Source organism: Priceomyces carsonii, assembly GCF_900007245.1.
Source record: "Priceomyces carsonii strain CBS4050 genome assembly, scaffold: Debaryomyces_carsonii_scaffold_5, whole genome shotgun sequence".
Lineage (NCBI taxonomy): Eukaryota > Fungi > Ascomycota > Pichiomycetes > Serinales > Debaryomycetaceae > Priceomyces > Priceomyces carsonii.
This window is the reverse complement of record NW_026946678.1, coordinates 1,179,669-1,195,180: the sequence shown is the minus strand read 5'-3', so window position 1 is coordinate 1,195,180 and position 15,512 is coordinate 1,179,669. Positions and strand designations below refer to the sequence as shown.

The following is a 15,512-nucleotide window of genomic DNA, read 5'->3' as shown; positions in this document are numbered from 1 at the left end:
TATCCATGAACTTTGTTCTCAATTGAGAGTAATCATAATTATCTTTTTCTCCATGACGGTTCCTGTTAGGATAAATCATAACTTTCTTACTATACATAACCCGCCAATGATATTTAAACCTCCAAGGGGCTCCGTCGGAGGTATCATAAGTAACGTATACGCTAATTCTCAAATGGATCAGTATGAGAGAACCTGTCATTGTGAAGATGGTGATATACATCTGCTTCTATCTAACTAATTGATCAGATCTTACACTCGTAATCCAAATCATGTTATTACTTCTGTTGCATCTTTTGTAAGGTCAGGGCACTAATCGAATTCACGAACTACCTCTAAGAGTTGACCCTATTATGAAAGCTCTGAATTATTTTTTAAGTATTATATGGAAGTGCTTATTTTAGAAAGAAGATGGAATCGCTGAATAGTTTGAAATCATGTTTGAGTAAATTGAAACTACTTTGCATTGAAGGTTTGGCCGGGGATTGCTATTTATTCCTACATTCCCATGTAACGATAAGCCTTGCTTCTAAAGGAAAAGAGCTATCACACTATTCACTGTAATGTAAGGGAAAGCAAATTTTGGCTTTATGAGGTGTTGTGTTTGGTTCCTTTACCTCTGAACATTAGTAGTACCACGGTCCTATTAAACACTACCCTGCTTCCACCTGTCCTCTTTAACAGGAACCTTGTTTTTTACATTGGTTTCTAGTATTATTTGAGATCTATATGCTGAAAAGTAATTGGGTGGCTTTGAAATCTAGTTTAGTGGTCTCTAGATTTTGCAGTCAAGGTACTCCGTGTGGCCTAGTAATCGCTCTCTCCTTTATAAAAACAAAATTGGTCTTAGGGAATAATATCAATAGATCACTATTTATTCCTAGGGATCATCTCTTCTATTCTGTTCTCTGACATCATACAGCCCAACTACACAGGTATTTTGTATGTACATCTAAGTTCATATTTTGCAGTCACATCGCGGAGGTCCCGCGACGATTATATTCGTAATGTAAGTAATTAAAACTTCACATTTAAAGGAAGACTCGAACTTTAGATTACCAAGGGTTCGTATGATATTACATAATGGCCTATTTCTTGTACGTCAGTGATCTCTTGTTGCTGCTTTCTATCCGTCCTAATTCTTTGTGATGATAGTTGAGACTTAAGTGACCGCGGACCCCGCGGGCATCTTGTCTTAGATAATAAACTTGCTGGATCCTATATAAGCAGCACCCTCCCGTTTACATTTCAAGTTTCCTAGTTTCATAAACAAGATATAATTGAAATTGATAATATAATGCCATCCACAGATTTACTCACAGTTACTCCTTTGGAAGACAGACCCTTTGGCTGTTCTGTAACTCTTCCCTCTTATGCAAATAACGATCCATCAAAGTTGAATGACGAGGACTTCAAAAAGCTTTACGACGGTGTATTGACAAACTTAGTGGCAGTGTTCCCGAACCAAGAGAAATTGCTGCCTAAATCACAGTATGAATTGACCAAGAGGTTTGACCCTTCGATTCCAGCTCCAAAAGGTGATTCTAAGTTTGCTGGTTATGGACATGGTAAGGAATTCAGACATGAAAAATCAGTTTTGAAAAAGGACGGTACTACTGTTAAATCCCAACCTCAAGTTCAGATTTTAGGTCAAGGTGTCTTTGGTGCCGATGAACCTGGTAATGAGAATGGAGAAACAATCAGTTTGACCCATCCTTCTCACACGAGCTTCCACCATACTCCCTTGACTGATAAGCAAATTAAAGAACAACATAGAACGAGATTTTACAGGTGGCACATTGATTCCGCTTTATATGACTTGTCTCCTCCAATGGTTACTACTTTATTAGGTATCCAGGTACCACCAACAACGCAAACTCAAACTATACATTATGAAGATAATGATGATAAATTGGAATTATCACAGGGCGCAACCTGTTTCGTTTCGGGTGCCATTGCTTTCAACCAGTTGAGTGATGAAGACAAGAATTTTGTTTTGAACACTACGGTGGAGTATGCACCACACCCCTATATATTCATTGGCCCGGCTAAGGCCACGTCTGATGGATTGACAATGGTAAGCGAAGGAAAAGAAACTAAGTTTGATGAGTTACCAGAGTGGGAGGAATCTAAGGTCAAGAAGTTGCCAATGGTATGGACTAATCCTGTCACTAAGGAACCTCACTTACAAGTTCACGGTTGCTGTTTATATAAGTTGCACACCGTTCAACCTGATGGTTCTGTCAAAACTTTGGGCTTAGAAGAATCTCGTAACAGAGTTCACCAGTTAATGAGACCAGCCATTTCACCAAAGAATGTTTTAGCCCATGGCTGGTCCACCGGAGATTTAGTCATTTTTTTCAATAGAGGAGTCTGGCATTCAGTCACAGGTGAATTTAAGGGTGTCAAAAGTGATGGCCAAGATGAAAGAAGAATGATGCACCAGTGTAACATTGCTAGCGGTCTCGATCCAAAAACTGAATTGTAACTACAACGTTGAAAAAACGTTACTTTTTCATAATTAATGATAGTTTTTATTTCTTGTTAGTTTAGTTTTGGGCTTAGGTAATAAATGATACATTTATTCATTTTTTTTAGCATAATCTGATAACACAAATTAAAAATTAAATTTATAATACTTCTTTTACTCTTCATAATATATATTGAAGATGGGACGTTCCATTACTATTGCAACCTGTAATCTTAATCAATGGGCATTAGATTTTGAAGGAAATAGAGATAGAATTGTAGAAAGTATTATCGAATCAAAGAGACAAGGAGCAAGACTTCGAGTTGGGCCAGAATTAGAACTATGCGGATACGGATGTTTGGATCATTTTTTGGAGAACGACCTCTACGATCATTGCTGGGAAACATATAGTGAGATTCTCAGTAACCCAGAAACTCATGATATTCTTATTGATATCGGTATTCCAATTATTCATAAATCCATCAAATACAACTGTCGGATTATATCATACAATGGGAAAATTCTATTGATTAGACCGAAATTGTGTTTGGCTAACGATGGAAACTATAGGGAAATGAGATTCTTCACCCCGTGGAATAGGCCGAAGTATTATGAGACATATCAATTGCCAGAATCCATTTCTACGATTACAGGTCAATCAAGTGTCGTGATTGGAGATTGTATTATTAATACTAAGGAAACAAAGTTAGGATGTGAAACTTGTGAAGAATTGTTCACTCCAAAATCTCCTCATATAGATATGGCACTAGATGGCGTAGAGATCTTTACAAACTCGTCGGGTTCTCATCATCAATTAAGGAAATTGGATACAAGATTAAACCTTATTACAGAAGCAACTACAAAGTGCGGTGGGGTATATCTTTATTCTAACCAAAAGGGATGTGATGGTGATCGATTATATTATGACGGTTCTGCTTGTATTATAGTCAATGGAAAGCTTGTTGCTCAAGCCTCGCAATTCTCATTGAAGGAGGTTGAAGTCATTTCTGCGACTATTGACTTGGACGATATTAGAGGCTATAGAAACCAAAAGTCTTCGGGCCTACAAGCCGTGAACCAGGTCGACAAATATAAGACGATTGACACTAACATTTTATTGTCTCCATCGTCAAATATTTTCGATCCTTTAGTACGGCCATCGCGGCCGAAAGAGATAAAGTATCATTTGCCTGAAGAAGAAATTGCCTTGGGTCCAGCTTGCTGGCTATGGGACTATTTGAGAAGATCAAAATGTGCTGGGTTCTTTTTACCATTGAGTGGAGGGATAGATTCTTGCGCAACTGCAGTTATTGTGCATTCGATGTGTAGGCTTGTTGTGGAATCTATAAGGAATAACGACGAGCAAGTCTTGAAAGACATCCAAGCCCTAACTCATGATCCATCATTTATCCCCCAAAAGCCTCAAGATGTTGCAGGTAGATTATTTTATTCAAGTTTCATGGGGACTGAAAATTCATCTAAAGAGACAAGGGCTAGGGCCAAGGATTTAGCTGAGGATATTGGATCCTACCATGTTGACATGAATATGGATACTTTAGTTGCTGCTGTTGTATCAGTTTTCCAGGTAGCAACAGGTAAGAAGCCAATTTTTAAGATATTTGGTGGTTCTCAGACGGAAAATCTTGCATTACAAAATATCCAAGCCAGACTAAGAATGGTGCTAAGCTATTTATTTGCTCAGTTGTTGCCTTGGACAAGAAATATTGCTGGTGGTTTACTAGTTTTAGGAAGTGCAAATGTAGATGAATGTTTGAGAGGCTATCTAACTAAATATGATTGCTCCTCTGCAGACATAAATCCTATAGGTGGGATTTCTAAAACTGACCTAAAAAGATTTATTCATTGGGCAGAAACTAATTTTGAATTGCCAATTTTGAAGGACTTTCTTGATGCCACACCCACGGCTGAATTAGAACCAATTACTGAGAACTACGTCCAAAGTGACGAAATCGACATGGGTATGACTTATGACGAATTATCAAGATTTGGTAGGCTTAGAAAAGTTGAAAAATGTGGACCCCTTGATATGTTCCTTAAACTATATCATGAATGGTCTCAGCCGCCATTAAACCTAACAGCACAGCAAGTAGCAGAGAAAGTTAAGAGATTCTGGTTCTTTTATGCAATTAATAGGCATAAGATGACAACGATGACTCCATCATACCATGCTGAGCAATATTCACCTGATGATAATAGATTTGATTTGCGGCCGTTCTTAATTAATCCAAGATTCCCTTTAGCATCCAAAAAAATTGACGCGATTGTCAAAGTGATTTCTCAAAGAGAGGAGGCCATCAAGCTGAGTAACTTGAGTGTAGATTAAATATTTATGAATGAATTTTACCACCCCATTTTGGAACAACACCAAACTCTTTCTTCATGTATTCGCTAGGTGAATCAATTCTTTTAACGAAGTCAATCAATGTTTGTGCGATTTGTTTAGGGATATCTTCATGTAGAAAGTGACCTGCCTTCGCAATATTGTTGAAAACGACTAATTGATACTTACCTTGCATTTGACCAATAATTAAGCTCTTATCTAAAGTTTCGTGAGCGGATAATATCAATAGTTTAGCGATATTTTGTTTCTTTCCACAATCAATAAAATTTTGTGATAATCCTTTAAACCATGTATCCCAGTATGATTGAGTAGCGTACAAATCCGTTATCCATTCGTAAGATCCATTATCTGATTTCCATAGTAAGTCTGGGACACTAATACAAGCGGAATCATAGTTGTTCAACAAGTGGCTCACATGGAAGTGCCAATCAATTCCATCTTGGAGACTTTTAAAGGCTCTAGGCCTTTTTTGAACAAAGCTGGGCATGGCACTAAGTGATTTTACCGCTGTCTCTTCCACAATATCCAACATTATTAAACCTTTAACATTATGGCATTGATCAGGATTCTCAACTAAGTAGTTCGTTAACACCGCTCCCCCTAACGAGTGGCCAATTAAGTATATCGTGTTTTTAGGATTATAAGTCGCAGTAAACTTGTCTATTATAAACTTGAAGTCCTTTGTCAACGAACTGAGAGAATAGTCATCGGCTTTTGAGCTACTACCATGACTTCTGGCGTCAAACAATAAGAACCCGGATTCAGAGTGCTCAATTAAGCTTTCTGCTAGCTTTCCAAACGTCATTGCAGAGCTGCCAGCGCCGTGATGAAATACAAATATAGCTGCTCCCTCATTTTCCGGAGGTCTGAAATAAGTCTGGAATGTGATCTCTCCGTTATCGTAAGTTTCTATCTTGGAAAATACTTTAGCTTTGAACTTGTGGAGCGTGTCTAAATTACTTGAGCTATTATTTATTTCCTCAGTCGTATCATTATGGCTCTCAGATATAGAACCAAGGCCAATAGCTTGCTCGTGCTCTTTAATACGCTTGAGAAAGGATTTATGTAAATCTGACATGGTTTGAAGAAGAGATTTTAAAATATTTTGAGATCATATGATATTTCAAATATTGCAGTAATACTTCTTTATCACACTATGGTGAAAGTACTATGCACAGAATTCGAAAATATGGCTTGTGCTTTGTTCCTAGCCTTTAAAGCTTTGATGAATAAAGAGACGCCTGTATCATGCGTTTTTGTCTCTAAATCAACTAATAAAGTGATCAGTGTTGGTTATAATGGTACTAATGATTCATTAAACGGAACAAGGCATGCAGAATTAATAGCGATAGACTATATTCTAGAAAATTATATTCCTACGGATTACCAGGGTGATATCGAATATATCAAGCAGTATTTTCTGGATATTGTGCTATATGTCACTGTAGAACCTTGCATAATGTGTGCATCAGCTCTCAGACAAATTGGTATCAGTAAAGTGATATTTGGTTGCGGGAACGATAGATTTGGTGGAAATGGGACTGTTCTCAGTATCAATAGGGATCCTGCTCTTGATGCTCCTTATCAAAGTATTGGTGGTATATTAAGAACTGAAGCCATCATGTTGTTGAGAAATTTTTATATCCAAGAAAATGAATCTGCTCCTATTCCCAAAATAAAGAAGAATAAAGATCTCGAAGGGAAAGAGTATCCTGAGAATATTAAATTCAGAAATTATATTACGAAAGAAGAATTCATTGATACTTTTGGTCTCGAAAGATTGAAGATATGGGAAAGTGAAGCATTTGAGATAACACCAATTCCTAATAAAGGATACTCCGTGAAAGATATTACTTCTAGGGAGAAGCTTCGTAAATCATTAGGTGAGTTTATTGAGGATTTCGAGGATTTCAACAGTTTTCTACAATTGTTTTACGACGTAAGTGATAATGGACAAGTATCTTACGATAAAAAAGTAATCACCGTTGAAGATTATGGTACGAAGAAGCGCAAAAGAGTCTAATTATTTGTTTGACTGTATTCTGAGGCTGCAACTATCTTTACCAAGCAATCTACATCAAAGTTTAATTTTGAAGATTATGAATTTTCGCTATAAAAGTCATTTCCCGTAACCAATTCAACGATGTATCACTAAATAAATCCATCTAATGTGTCATATAGCTTAAAACAGGTTCATCAATGTTATGAAGCTCAAAGTCAGAACTTTGTTAGAGTTCATTCGGTACGACTCAGATATTCGACTTAGATATACTATTTTCATATTGCGACATTTCTAGATAATGATAGAGATAGACATTTTTTTTTTACTTACATTATAAAGCTTATAATAAAGGCAGCATATAATGGATGATTCAGATGAAGAATATACCGCACCATCAACAAATAATAATAGTGTATCTGTTCTGAATTCACCAAAGGTAGATAACGATGATATCTTGGAGGAAGAAGGTGTATCAAAGAGAACTAGATCCAGTGGGAATTCTAAAGCAGGTGGAAGCGTTAGTGATCTAAAACATAACAATGGCTATGCATGGGAAGATCAGTATCAAAGGTCTTGGGATATTGTCAAAGATGACGAGGATGGTACAAGATCACTAGAATCTATCATTCAAACAATGATTGAAAATAGGAAGAAAAAGATTATGAAAAACTCTTCAACACCATTTCAGAGAGGTATCATAAGGACTCTAATAGTCATCATTGATGGCTCCCTGTCGATGTTGGCTAAAGATTTGAGACCTTCTAGATTTTCAATGATGCTTTCTTTGTTACAAGACTTTGTTGTCGAGTTCTTTGACCAGAATCCCATTTCGCAGATGGGAATAGTCATGATGAGAAACGGAGTATCGACATTAATAAGCGAGGTCAGTGGGCTGCCTCAGCACCATATAGAAAAGATAAGACAATTGAAAGCAAGGCAGCACAATAGGTTTGAACCTAAGGGTGACCCTTCTTTACAGAATGCATTAGAGATTGCAAGATCCTTATTAAGTTACAACTTCGGATCGAATACAAACAATACCAAAAATTCTAAGGAAATATTGATTATATTCGGTGCTTTGTTTACCAGTGATCCCGGAGATATCCATAAGACAATTGACAACCTCGTAAAAGATGAAATTAAGGTAAAGGTCATAGGCTTATCAGCTCAAGTTGCGATATGCCAGGAATTAGTGAGCAAAACAAACCACACTAACAACATCGCATCCACGAATTTCTATGGGGTTATTTTGAATGAGTCTCACTTTAGAGAACTTTTAATGGATAGTGTTGTTCCTCTACCAATATCTGAAAAAGACAATTTAGAAATAGAAAAGAGGGAGGGTGTCACTTTGCTTAAAATGGGCTTTCCCTCAAAGATCCAGCCATATTCGTCATTATCGACATCGTCATCTTTCAGCTCCAATTTTCCTCAACTTTGTGCTTGTCATCCCACTTCGGGCTCAGAGGACTCTAAGAATGTTGTGGAATTTGCAAATAACGAGAATCCGGAAGAGACGAATGTCTTCGGATACCAGTGCCCTCAGTGTAAAAATAAAATATGTCATCTTCCAACAATTTGCCCTATTTGTGGGCTCATGCTAATTTTGTCTACTCATTTGGCCAGATCATATCATCACTTAGTTCCTTTAAAAGAGTACCAAGAAGTTCCAGTGAGTGAATCATATAAGAGTAGCCTCTGCTTTGGGTGCTTACTAAAATTTCCAGAGGGATATAAAGGCAAAAAGAAAGAGACATTAGAGGGCTATACAAGCTCAAGATATAGTTGCCCCAAGTGTAAAAATGATTTCTGCATTGATTGTGATGTCTTTGTCCATGAGGTCTTACATAATTGCCCAGGTTGTGAAAGTAACTTGAATCCTTAACAAATATACATATTAATTACATCATAGATTTAAATTAAATTATCAGCTATTAAATTTTTTTTTTTTCTTTTTGAAAATATCTATTAATGAAATAGACTATTTAGAGCCCCACGTACTGCTATTTCCCCATGTGCTCTTGTTACCTTTGTCGCCCCATGTGGAACCAGCACCGTTATTGCCACCCCAAGTTGAACCAGCTCCCCAAGAAGAAGCATTACCAGGAGTTTTCGCGCCATTCCAAGAAGAAGCAGCACCACCCCATGTTGATGCATTCCCATTTGAGCTGTAGGCTGGAGTTTTGCCTCCTCCCCATGAAGATGCTCCACCCATACTTCCCCAAGCAGAAGAGCCGCTTCCAGCGGCAGGAGTGACACCTCCATTATGATTCCAACTCGACCTTCCACCCGAGGTGAACGCAGGAGCAGAGAATTTTTGCTGGCTTTGTTGTGACATGGGAGCCCCAATAAACCGCAAATAAGGAATGGATTCTCCGTGTACTAGAACGCTAAGATTATTTTTGTTCACTTTAATCTTTTTCGATTTAGTATGAAGTTCAATTCTAGCATAGACTTCATCTGCATCAGTGACTTTTCCCATAAGTCCCTTATGATTACCACCAGTGATAACGACATCCTTATAAATCAATTTGTCACGACCACCAATTCTGGTCTTCAAACCTGATGCCGCAATTGGATTTGGTAACTTCAAATTTGGGTTCATTTTGTTCAAATCAGGGCCTAAGTTTTTGGAAACCATTGAGCCCTTAGTTGTTATGGTACTTACATTCATGCAATTAGTTGCAAATATTCCCAAATTTTCGATGATTTCATTCAGCTTAATGAACAAGGTGCTTCTGAAAATATGAATAATTGTTCCCTCTCTTTTCTTATCTCCTAGTACCTCTTTGACAGTATCGCCAACCCTTATCGTTGAACCATTCTTATCAGTAGCAATTTGTTCTCTGCGGCTTAGCTCTAGTTTTGATGCGATACCAGAAGGCTTTACCGAAAGTGTTCTACCATCCGAAGTGAGAATCTCGAAAAGCCCCTTCTCAGCTTTTACGATAACACCAACTGTTGAGGCATTAAGTTCAACGAGATCTTTGATATCATAATTATTGTTCATATTATCAATATTCAGAGAAGCATCTGTTGCTTTTATTAGATAATTTGCAAACACTCTGACATCTTCCTTGGTCTGATCTGAAAGTAAAACAACTGAATCGCCATCTATTTTCATAACTAAACCTGTCTCTTCTGAGTGTTTTCCTTCAATAATCTTAACATGGTCACCAGTGCTGAATACTTTTCTTAAGTCACTTGCTGGAACAGTCAATTGTTGATTCACAAACTTCGGATCACCACTATTGGTGACCAAAATGACGACTTCATTCAATGAAGCACCTAAGACCTTACCGACAGTTTTGGCCTGTTCCCCGCGACGGATTTCAACATTATCTCCAGGTTGAAAGATATTTGATTGATTTGTATCATTAATATTCTTATTCTTCAACGAGGCGGCAATAGCAGCTAAATCCAATCCATCTTCCTCACTATTTCCTGATTGAAACCTATCAAGTTCTTCCAAAGTTGGATGAATATCTTTGGTTTGGATAAATTGAAGCTTAAAGTCCTTGAATAAAAAGCCGTCAATGTACTCCTCACCACGATAAATATAGCTTCTAGGTCCTCTTCCTGGTTGTAAATAATCTCCATCGTACATTCTTGCCTCTTGTTCGCTAAATAACCTAGGAATTGGCTTTACTTTCAGCTTGATTCTTCTTCCTTCTTTAGTGAAGTCGTCGTTTTTACCATAGTCTAACCTTGGAACTAATTTACAACGGACATCCAATCCATTTTCAGATAAGTTATCGACTATTGCCAAGTCATTTTTATACTTTCCTCTAGTAATACGAATGTAAATACCAGGAACTATTTCCACATCTGATGATTTAACTTGTTTTAATAAATCTGGATATTCGCGGACTGGTACTAGAATCCTGTTTCTGGCAAAAATATTTACCATACCAGCTAAAGCCCTATCGATAGCTTCAGGTTTTTTAGCTTCGATATAAATGTAGCCTTTAAATGCATCCCTCTGAAAAACTGTCAAAATGTCAAGCGGATTATTCAGTCTAGCTAAAGTTCTTTTTTTCTCGTAAAGCTTTCGTACTAATTCCTTTTCTCTACCTGGAGTACATCTAATCGCATAAATTGAGGGATCATTGATCGATGGCATTAACAATTTTTGTGATACTGCATCATTAGCGGCGGTGTCACCTCGGTAAACTGCGTGAGTCCTTCTATATCTTTGTTTTAAGGTCTCTGCTAATTTCTCTGCGTCCTGGTCTTCTGCTTCTTGACGACGGCGATCGAATTGTCTGTGGAGTCGATCATCCTGATGCTCATCGTCTTTTCCTTCTTCGTTATCAATACGATCATCTGAGATAAACTGCTCTCTTAATAATTCGGCCTCTTCATTGTCCTCATCTAATTCATCTTCCTCTTCATCGTCGACTTCAGCTTCTATATCAACGAACTGATTTGCTGTACGTCTCTTCTTCTTCCTTCTGCCAACAGTCTCATCATTTTCATCGTCATCATCGTCTTCTTCTTCTTCGTCGTCGTCGTCCTCTTCTTCTTCTTCTTCTTCTTCTTCTTCTCCTTCGTTTTCCGCTTTACTTTCCTCTCCGTGTTCTTCTTGAACTCCATCTGTTTCGCCATTTTCAATATCATTTACGTCTGCATTTCCACTCTCATTGTCTCCTTTGTTCATTTTTTGAAGAAGGCTCTCTTCTTCCTTAGTTATCTGAGGCTCCTTGTTATCGCTTTCGTCATCTTCTAACGGGCGCTTCGATCCTATGCCGTAATCTTGTTTCAATTCTTCTTTTTTTGCTTCTTCTTGACTTTTTTCTTCTCTTTCCTCTTCCATTTCCTCCTTCACGTCATCTTCGTTTAATTTCTTTTCTTCAACCTCGTCATCTATCTCACCTTGATCTCTGTCAGATAAATCGTACGCCTCAGAATCACTATTCATATCAGGATCCCTATGAGGAATAGTATCCACCGTTTCTTCAGGAGTCGGTTCGCTGTCCGTCATTCCTTAATATCGATTGATTGGAAAGACTATTTTTGCCTTTGATAGTTTGAAAAGTTGGATTCTGAGAATTTTTATTAAAAAGATACCGTCCTGCATATATTCTGACATGACTATACAGGTTGTGCAATATGTTAGTTGAAAGAACCAAAACGCTCATAAGAAACTGTAACTGTGGTAAGAAGTGACATAAGCCTACTACGAAGTGATGCTTTTAAAAATACATTTTAAAGCTACGTAGATTAATAAAAAGTAATAAAATTGTGAGAAGTAACATTTTTTCCTGCTCTTTGGCTTTCAAAGTTAAGCAGCTGATTGAGTACAAGTATTGAGTACAAGCGTTGAGTACAAGTATTGAGTACAGAAAGTTTGCAGAAGTATTTCTGGTGTCAACAGATCGCAAAATGAATTTATTATACTTTTTTTTCTGTGCCTAAAGAACTTTTTTTGTTCTTTAATATTTAAAAGTATGACTCAAATATATAGCATATCGCTAAGTCTTGTAACATAAAATCGACCTTCGAGTCGATTAAGTTACTCTTAAATTGAAATTGTACTTAGTTCATAATGAAAGAATCCTCTTGGATACTCATTTGTTTTATTTTACTTCTCTTTGAAGGTAGAGCAAAAGCTCTGATTGATGTTCGAAATTTAAAAATGACTGCCGCAAGAGCACAAGACCGGTCCTTCGTGTTGCATCAGAACTGTCTGCGAGACGGCTCGTACAGCATAGAAAACTTCAAGAACAAAGATAACGTAATTGTTTGCGAAGATACGGATACCGTAATTATTAATAAGCTTAAGTTGAACACCGCAAAGAGAACCACTGGCAACGAATTTAGTTTCGCGCGTGATTCAACTGAAGACGACAAAAACACTTGGGTAGAGGTTAAAAAGAGTGGCTCTCATAAAAATGAAGGATCGTTGCTCCCCTTAACAGGGTGTCTTAATAATGAACAGGGAGACGGAGGTATGCTTTCAGGTTCTTTTGCTAAGACTTTTGGTAAAACAGGAACATTGGATTTACCATTAGCTTTCGATATCGGGAGTATGTTGAGCGGTCTGTTAGATTACGAATTTGACATCTCTTCTTCGTTAACAATAACTGCGCAGTATAGCTGTACAATTTCAGCAAACAAGACGGGACAAATATTTGTGCAACCCTACTACATGGAAGTCGACAATCCTGAGATCAGGTACATTACCATAACGGAAGGTAGAACTTGGACAAACCCTCTTAGCATCCAGGCAAAAGCTTTATCTCTATCTAACTGGGAAAGTGTCGGCTCAAAAGTGAGAATCAATTCATTTTCATCAAAACCTCTATTTTCCTGTGTTACGGATCCAGATCTCTTGGACTGTGACGGAGAGATACTTGGAGACAACTTTACGTATTAAAACACTAAGTTTTATTCAAGCAAATTGATACGTGAGTTATACTTCTTCATAGCTTTATATTCCTTAAACAATAATTTGTACGACTTTTGAACGTAATAAAGCCAAGACCCCAATTTTATCTCAGTTTATCTCGTCCGTCCAGTAGTGATGTTTTACCAAACACAGAATAATGAATTGTCAAACAATTGTTAAAGAATTGGTCCAAAGGCAATAGATATTTGAATTATACCTAACTACCATTCATTATGTTACTCTTTTTCCCTCTCAAAATATAAATTTTGCTACTACTTATGTGCAGTCTTAAAATGAACCGAAGTTTTGTTCGTCTGAGCTTTCAAAAGAACAATAAAGCTTTTGATTACGTTTCGAATAAGAATATAGAACTAATTAACGGAAGCTCCAAAGTCTCAGGTGTGTTAGAAACTCCAAAGTATTTTAAAAAGGTCAAGTCTTTTGGAGATATATTGATTTAAAATCCGAGTGAGATAAACTGTTGCTTCTAAAACACGTCGGGACGCAGATTAACTCCAATACACAAGAGAAGAGACGAGTCAAAGAAACTTCAAGGTTCTTTAAAATAACCTCTTTGAACTTAATAACATGGGATCCTGCTTGAGTTGTCTTTCATCAAGACATAGTGATGGAAAGTATGCTCCTCTCTTATTAGCTGAAAACGAAAGGGAGGCGATTTCTGCATTATTGCAATATTTGGAGAATAGATCTGACGTAGATTTTTTCAGTAATGGACCCTTAAGAGCATTAAGTACGTTAGTATATTCGGAGAATATAGACTTACAAAGAAGCGCAGCTCTTGCTTTTGCAGAGATTACTGAAAAAGACGTTCGGGAAGTAAACCGCGACGTATTAGAACCTGTTTTAATATTATTACAAAGTACAGATTCTGAAGTACAGAGAGCGGCGTGTGGTGCCTTGGGAAACTTAGCCGTCAATAATGAGAATAAAATTTTAATCGTTGAGATGGGGGGGTTGGAGCCACTAATCAGACAAATGATGTCAACGAATATCGAGGTGCAATGCAATGCAGTTGGCTGTATAACAAATTTGGCAACTCAAGATGATAATAAATCCAAGATTGCAAAAAGTGGAGCATTGATTCCATTGACAAAACTAGCAAAATGTAAGGATATCAGAGTTCAAAGAAATGCAACAGGTGCTCTTTTAAACATGACACATTCTGGTGAGAACAGACAAGAGCTAGTAAATGCTGGTGCAGTTCCTGTTTTAGTCTCATTACTATCTAACGAAGATGCTGATGTTCAATATTACTGTACGACAGCTTTATCCAATATAGCAGTTGACGAACTGAACAGAAAAAAATTGGCTGCTACAGAACCTAAACTAATCTCGCAATTGGTCAACTTAATGAGTTCTCCTTCTCCGCGAGTACAGTGTCAGGCCACATTAGCTTTAAGGAACTTAGCTTCTGATTCTGACTATCAAGTTGAAATTGTAAAAGCTAATGGATTGCCTCATTTGGTTCAGTTGTTGACCTGTAATCATCAACCACTCGTACTTGCAGCTGTTGCTTGTATTAGAAATATTTCAATTCATCCACAGAACGAGGCTCTAATTATAGAAGCTGGATTTTTAAAGCCTTTGGTTGGTTTATTAGATTATACTGATTCAGAAGAGATTCAATGTCATGCCGTGTCAACCCTAAGGAATTTGGCAGCCTCCAGCGAAAAGAATCGGGCGGCTTTACTTGCCGCGGGAGCAGTTGATAAATGTAAAGAATTGGTGTTAAAGGTTCCCTTGTCTGTTCAGCTGGAGATTTCCGCCTGCTTTGCGATTTTGGCTTTAGCTGATGACTTGAAACCTAAACTTTATGAAAGCCACATAATAGATGTTTTAATACCATTAACATTTAGTGAGAATGGTGAGGTTTGTGGTAATTCAGCTGCTGCATTAGCTAATCTTTGTTCAAGAGTGTCAAGTGAGCACAAGCAATATATTTTAAATAATTGGTCACAGCCAAATGATGGTATTTATGGATTTTTAATCAGATTTCTACAAAGTGACAGCGCAACATTCGAGCATATTGCATTATGGACCATTTTACAGTTATTGGAATCTAACAATATTGAAATTAATTCTTTAATCAAGGAGAATGAATCGATCTTATCTGGAATTAAAAACTTAAGCGTTAGTCAACAACAGTTGCAATCACAATCACAAATCAACCAACACAATGGCGATGACCAGTACGACGACCCTAAGGTTGAACTATTTAATTTGACACAGCAAATTTTACAAATCTTAGGTTAGAAAGTTATCAGAAAGC

At 37.3% G+C, this 15,512-nt stretch overlaps 8 protein-coding genes across 8 annotated transcripts; 6 read left to right on the top strand and 2 right to left on the bottom strand.

The window, feature by feature from the left end:
* Positions 1-1,294: 1,294 nt before the first annotated feature.
* On the top strand, positions 1,295-2,485 carry PRCAT00004952001 (uncharacterized protein; the record flags this gene model as incomplete). Its single annotated transcript, XM_062954985.1, has 1 exon — positions 1,295-2,485. The coding sequence occupies one exon, from the start codon at positions 1,295-1,297 to the stop codon at positions 2,483-2,485; it is 1,191 nt and encodes a 396-aa protein (XP_062811634.1).
* A 181-nt stretch (positions 2,486-2,666) lies between these two features.
* On the top strand, positions 2,667-4,811 carry PRCAT00004951001 (glutamine-dependent NAD(+) synthetase; the record flags this gene model as incomplete). The annotated part of the gene is made up of 1 exon (XM_062954984.1): positions 2,667-4,811. One exon carries the CDS (start codon positions 2,667-2,669, stop codon positions 4,809-4,811), a length of 2,145 nt encoding a protein of 714 aa, XP_062811633.1.
* Positions 4,812-4,815: 4 nt separating this feature from the next.
* Positions 4,816-5,907, bottom strand: PPE1 (carboxylesterase-mitochondrial 37S ribosomal protein YmS2; the record flags this gene model as incomplete). Its single annotated transcript, XM_062954983.1, has 1 exon — positions 4,816-5,907. The coding sequence occupies one exon, from the start codon at positions 5,905-5,907 to the stop codon at positions 4,816-4,818; it is 1,092 nt and encodes a 363-aa protein (XP_062811632.1).
* A 78-nt stretch (positions 5,908-5,985) lies between these two features.
* Positions 5,986-6,852, top strand: PRCAT00004949001 (tRNA(adenine34) deaminase; the record flags this gene model as incomplete). The annotated part of the gene is made up of 1 exon (XM_062954982.1): positions 5,986-6,852. The coding sequence occupies one exon, from the start codon at positions 5,986-5,988 to the stop codon at positions 6,850-6,852; it is 867 nt and encodes a 288-aa protein (XP_062811631.1).
* Positions 6,853-7,192: 340 nt separating this feature from the next.
* PRCAT00004948001 (TFIIH/NER complex subunit) lies at positions 7,193-8,716 on the top strand (the record flags this gene model as incomplete). Its single annotated transcript, XM_062954981.1, has 1 exon — positions 7,193-8,716. One exon carries the CDS (start codon positions 7,193-7,195, stop codon positions 8,714-8,716), a length of 1,524 nt encoding a protein of 507 aa, XP_062811630.1.
* A 96-nt stretch (positions 8,717-8,812) lies between these two features.
* On the bottom strand, positions 8,813-11,815 carry SPT5 (transcription elongation factor; the record flags this gene model as incomplete). Its single annotated transcript, XM_062954980.1, has 1 exon — positions 8,813-11,815. One exon carries the CDS (start codon positions 11,813-11,815, stop codon positions 8,813-8,815), a length of 3,003 nt encoding a protein of 1,000 aa, XP_062811629.1.
* Positions 11,816-12,379: 564 nt separating this feature from the next.
* Positions 12,380-13,210, top strand: PRCAT00004946001 (uncharacterized protein; the record flags this gene model as incomplete). The annotated part of the gene is made up of 1 exon (XM_062954979.1): positions 12,380-13,210. One exon carries the CDS (start codon positions 12,380-12,382, stop codon positions 13,208-13,210), a length of 831 nt encoding a protein of 276 aa, XP_062811628.1.
* A 600-nt stretch (positions 13,211-13,810) lies between these two features.
* Positions 13,811-15,496, top strand: VAC8 (protein anchor; the record flags this gene model as incomplete). The annotated part of the gene is made up of 1 exon (XM_062954978.1): positions 13,811-15,496. One exon carries the CDS (start codon positions 13,811-13,813, stop codon positions 15,494-15,496), a length of 1,686 nt encoding a protein of 561 aa, XP_062811627.1.
* Positions 15,497-15,512: the final 16 nt, after the last annotated feature.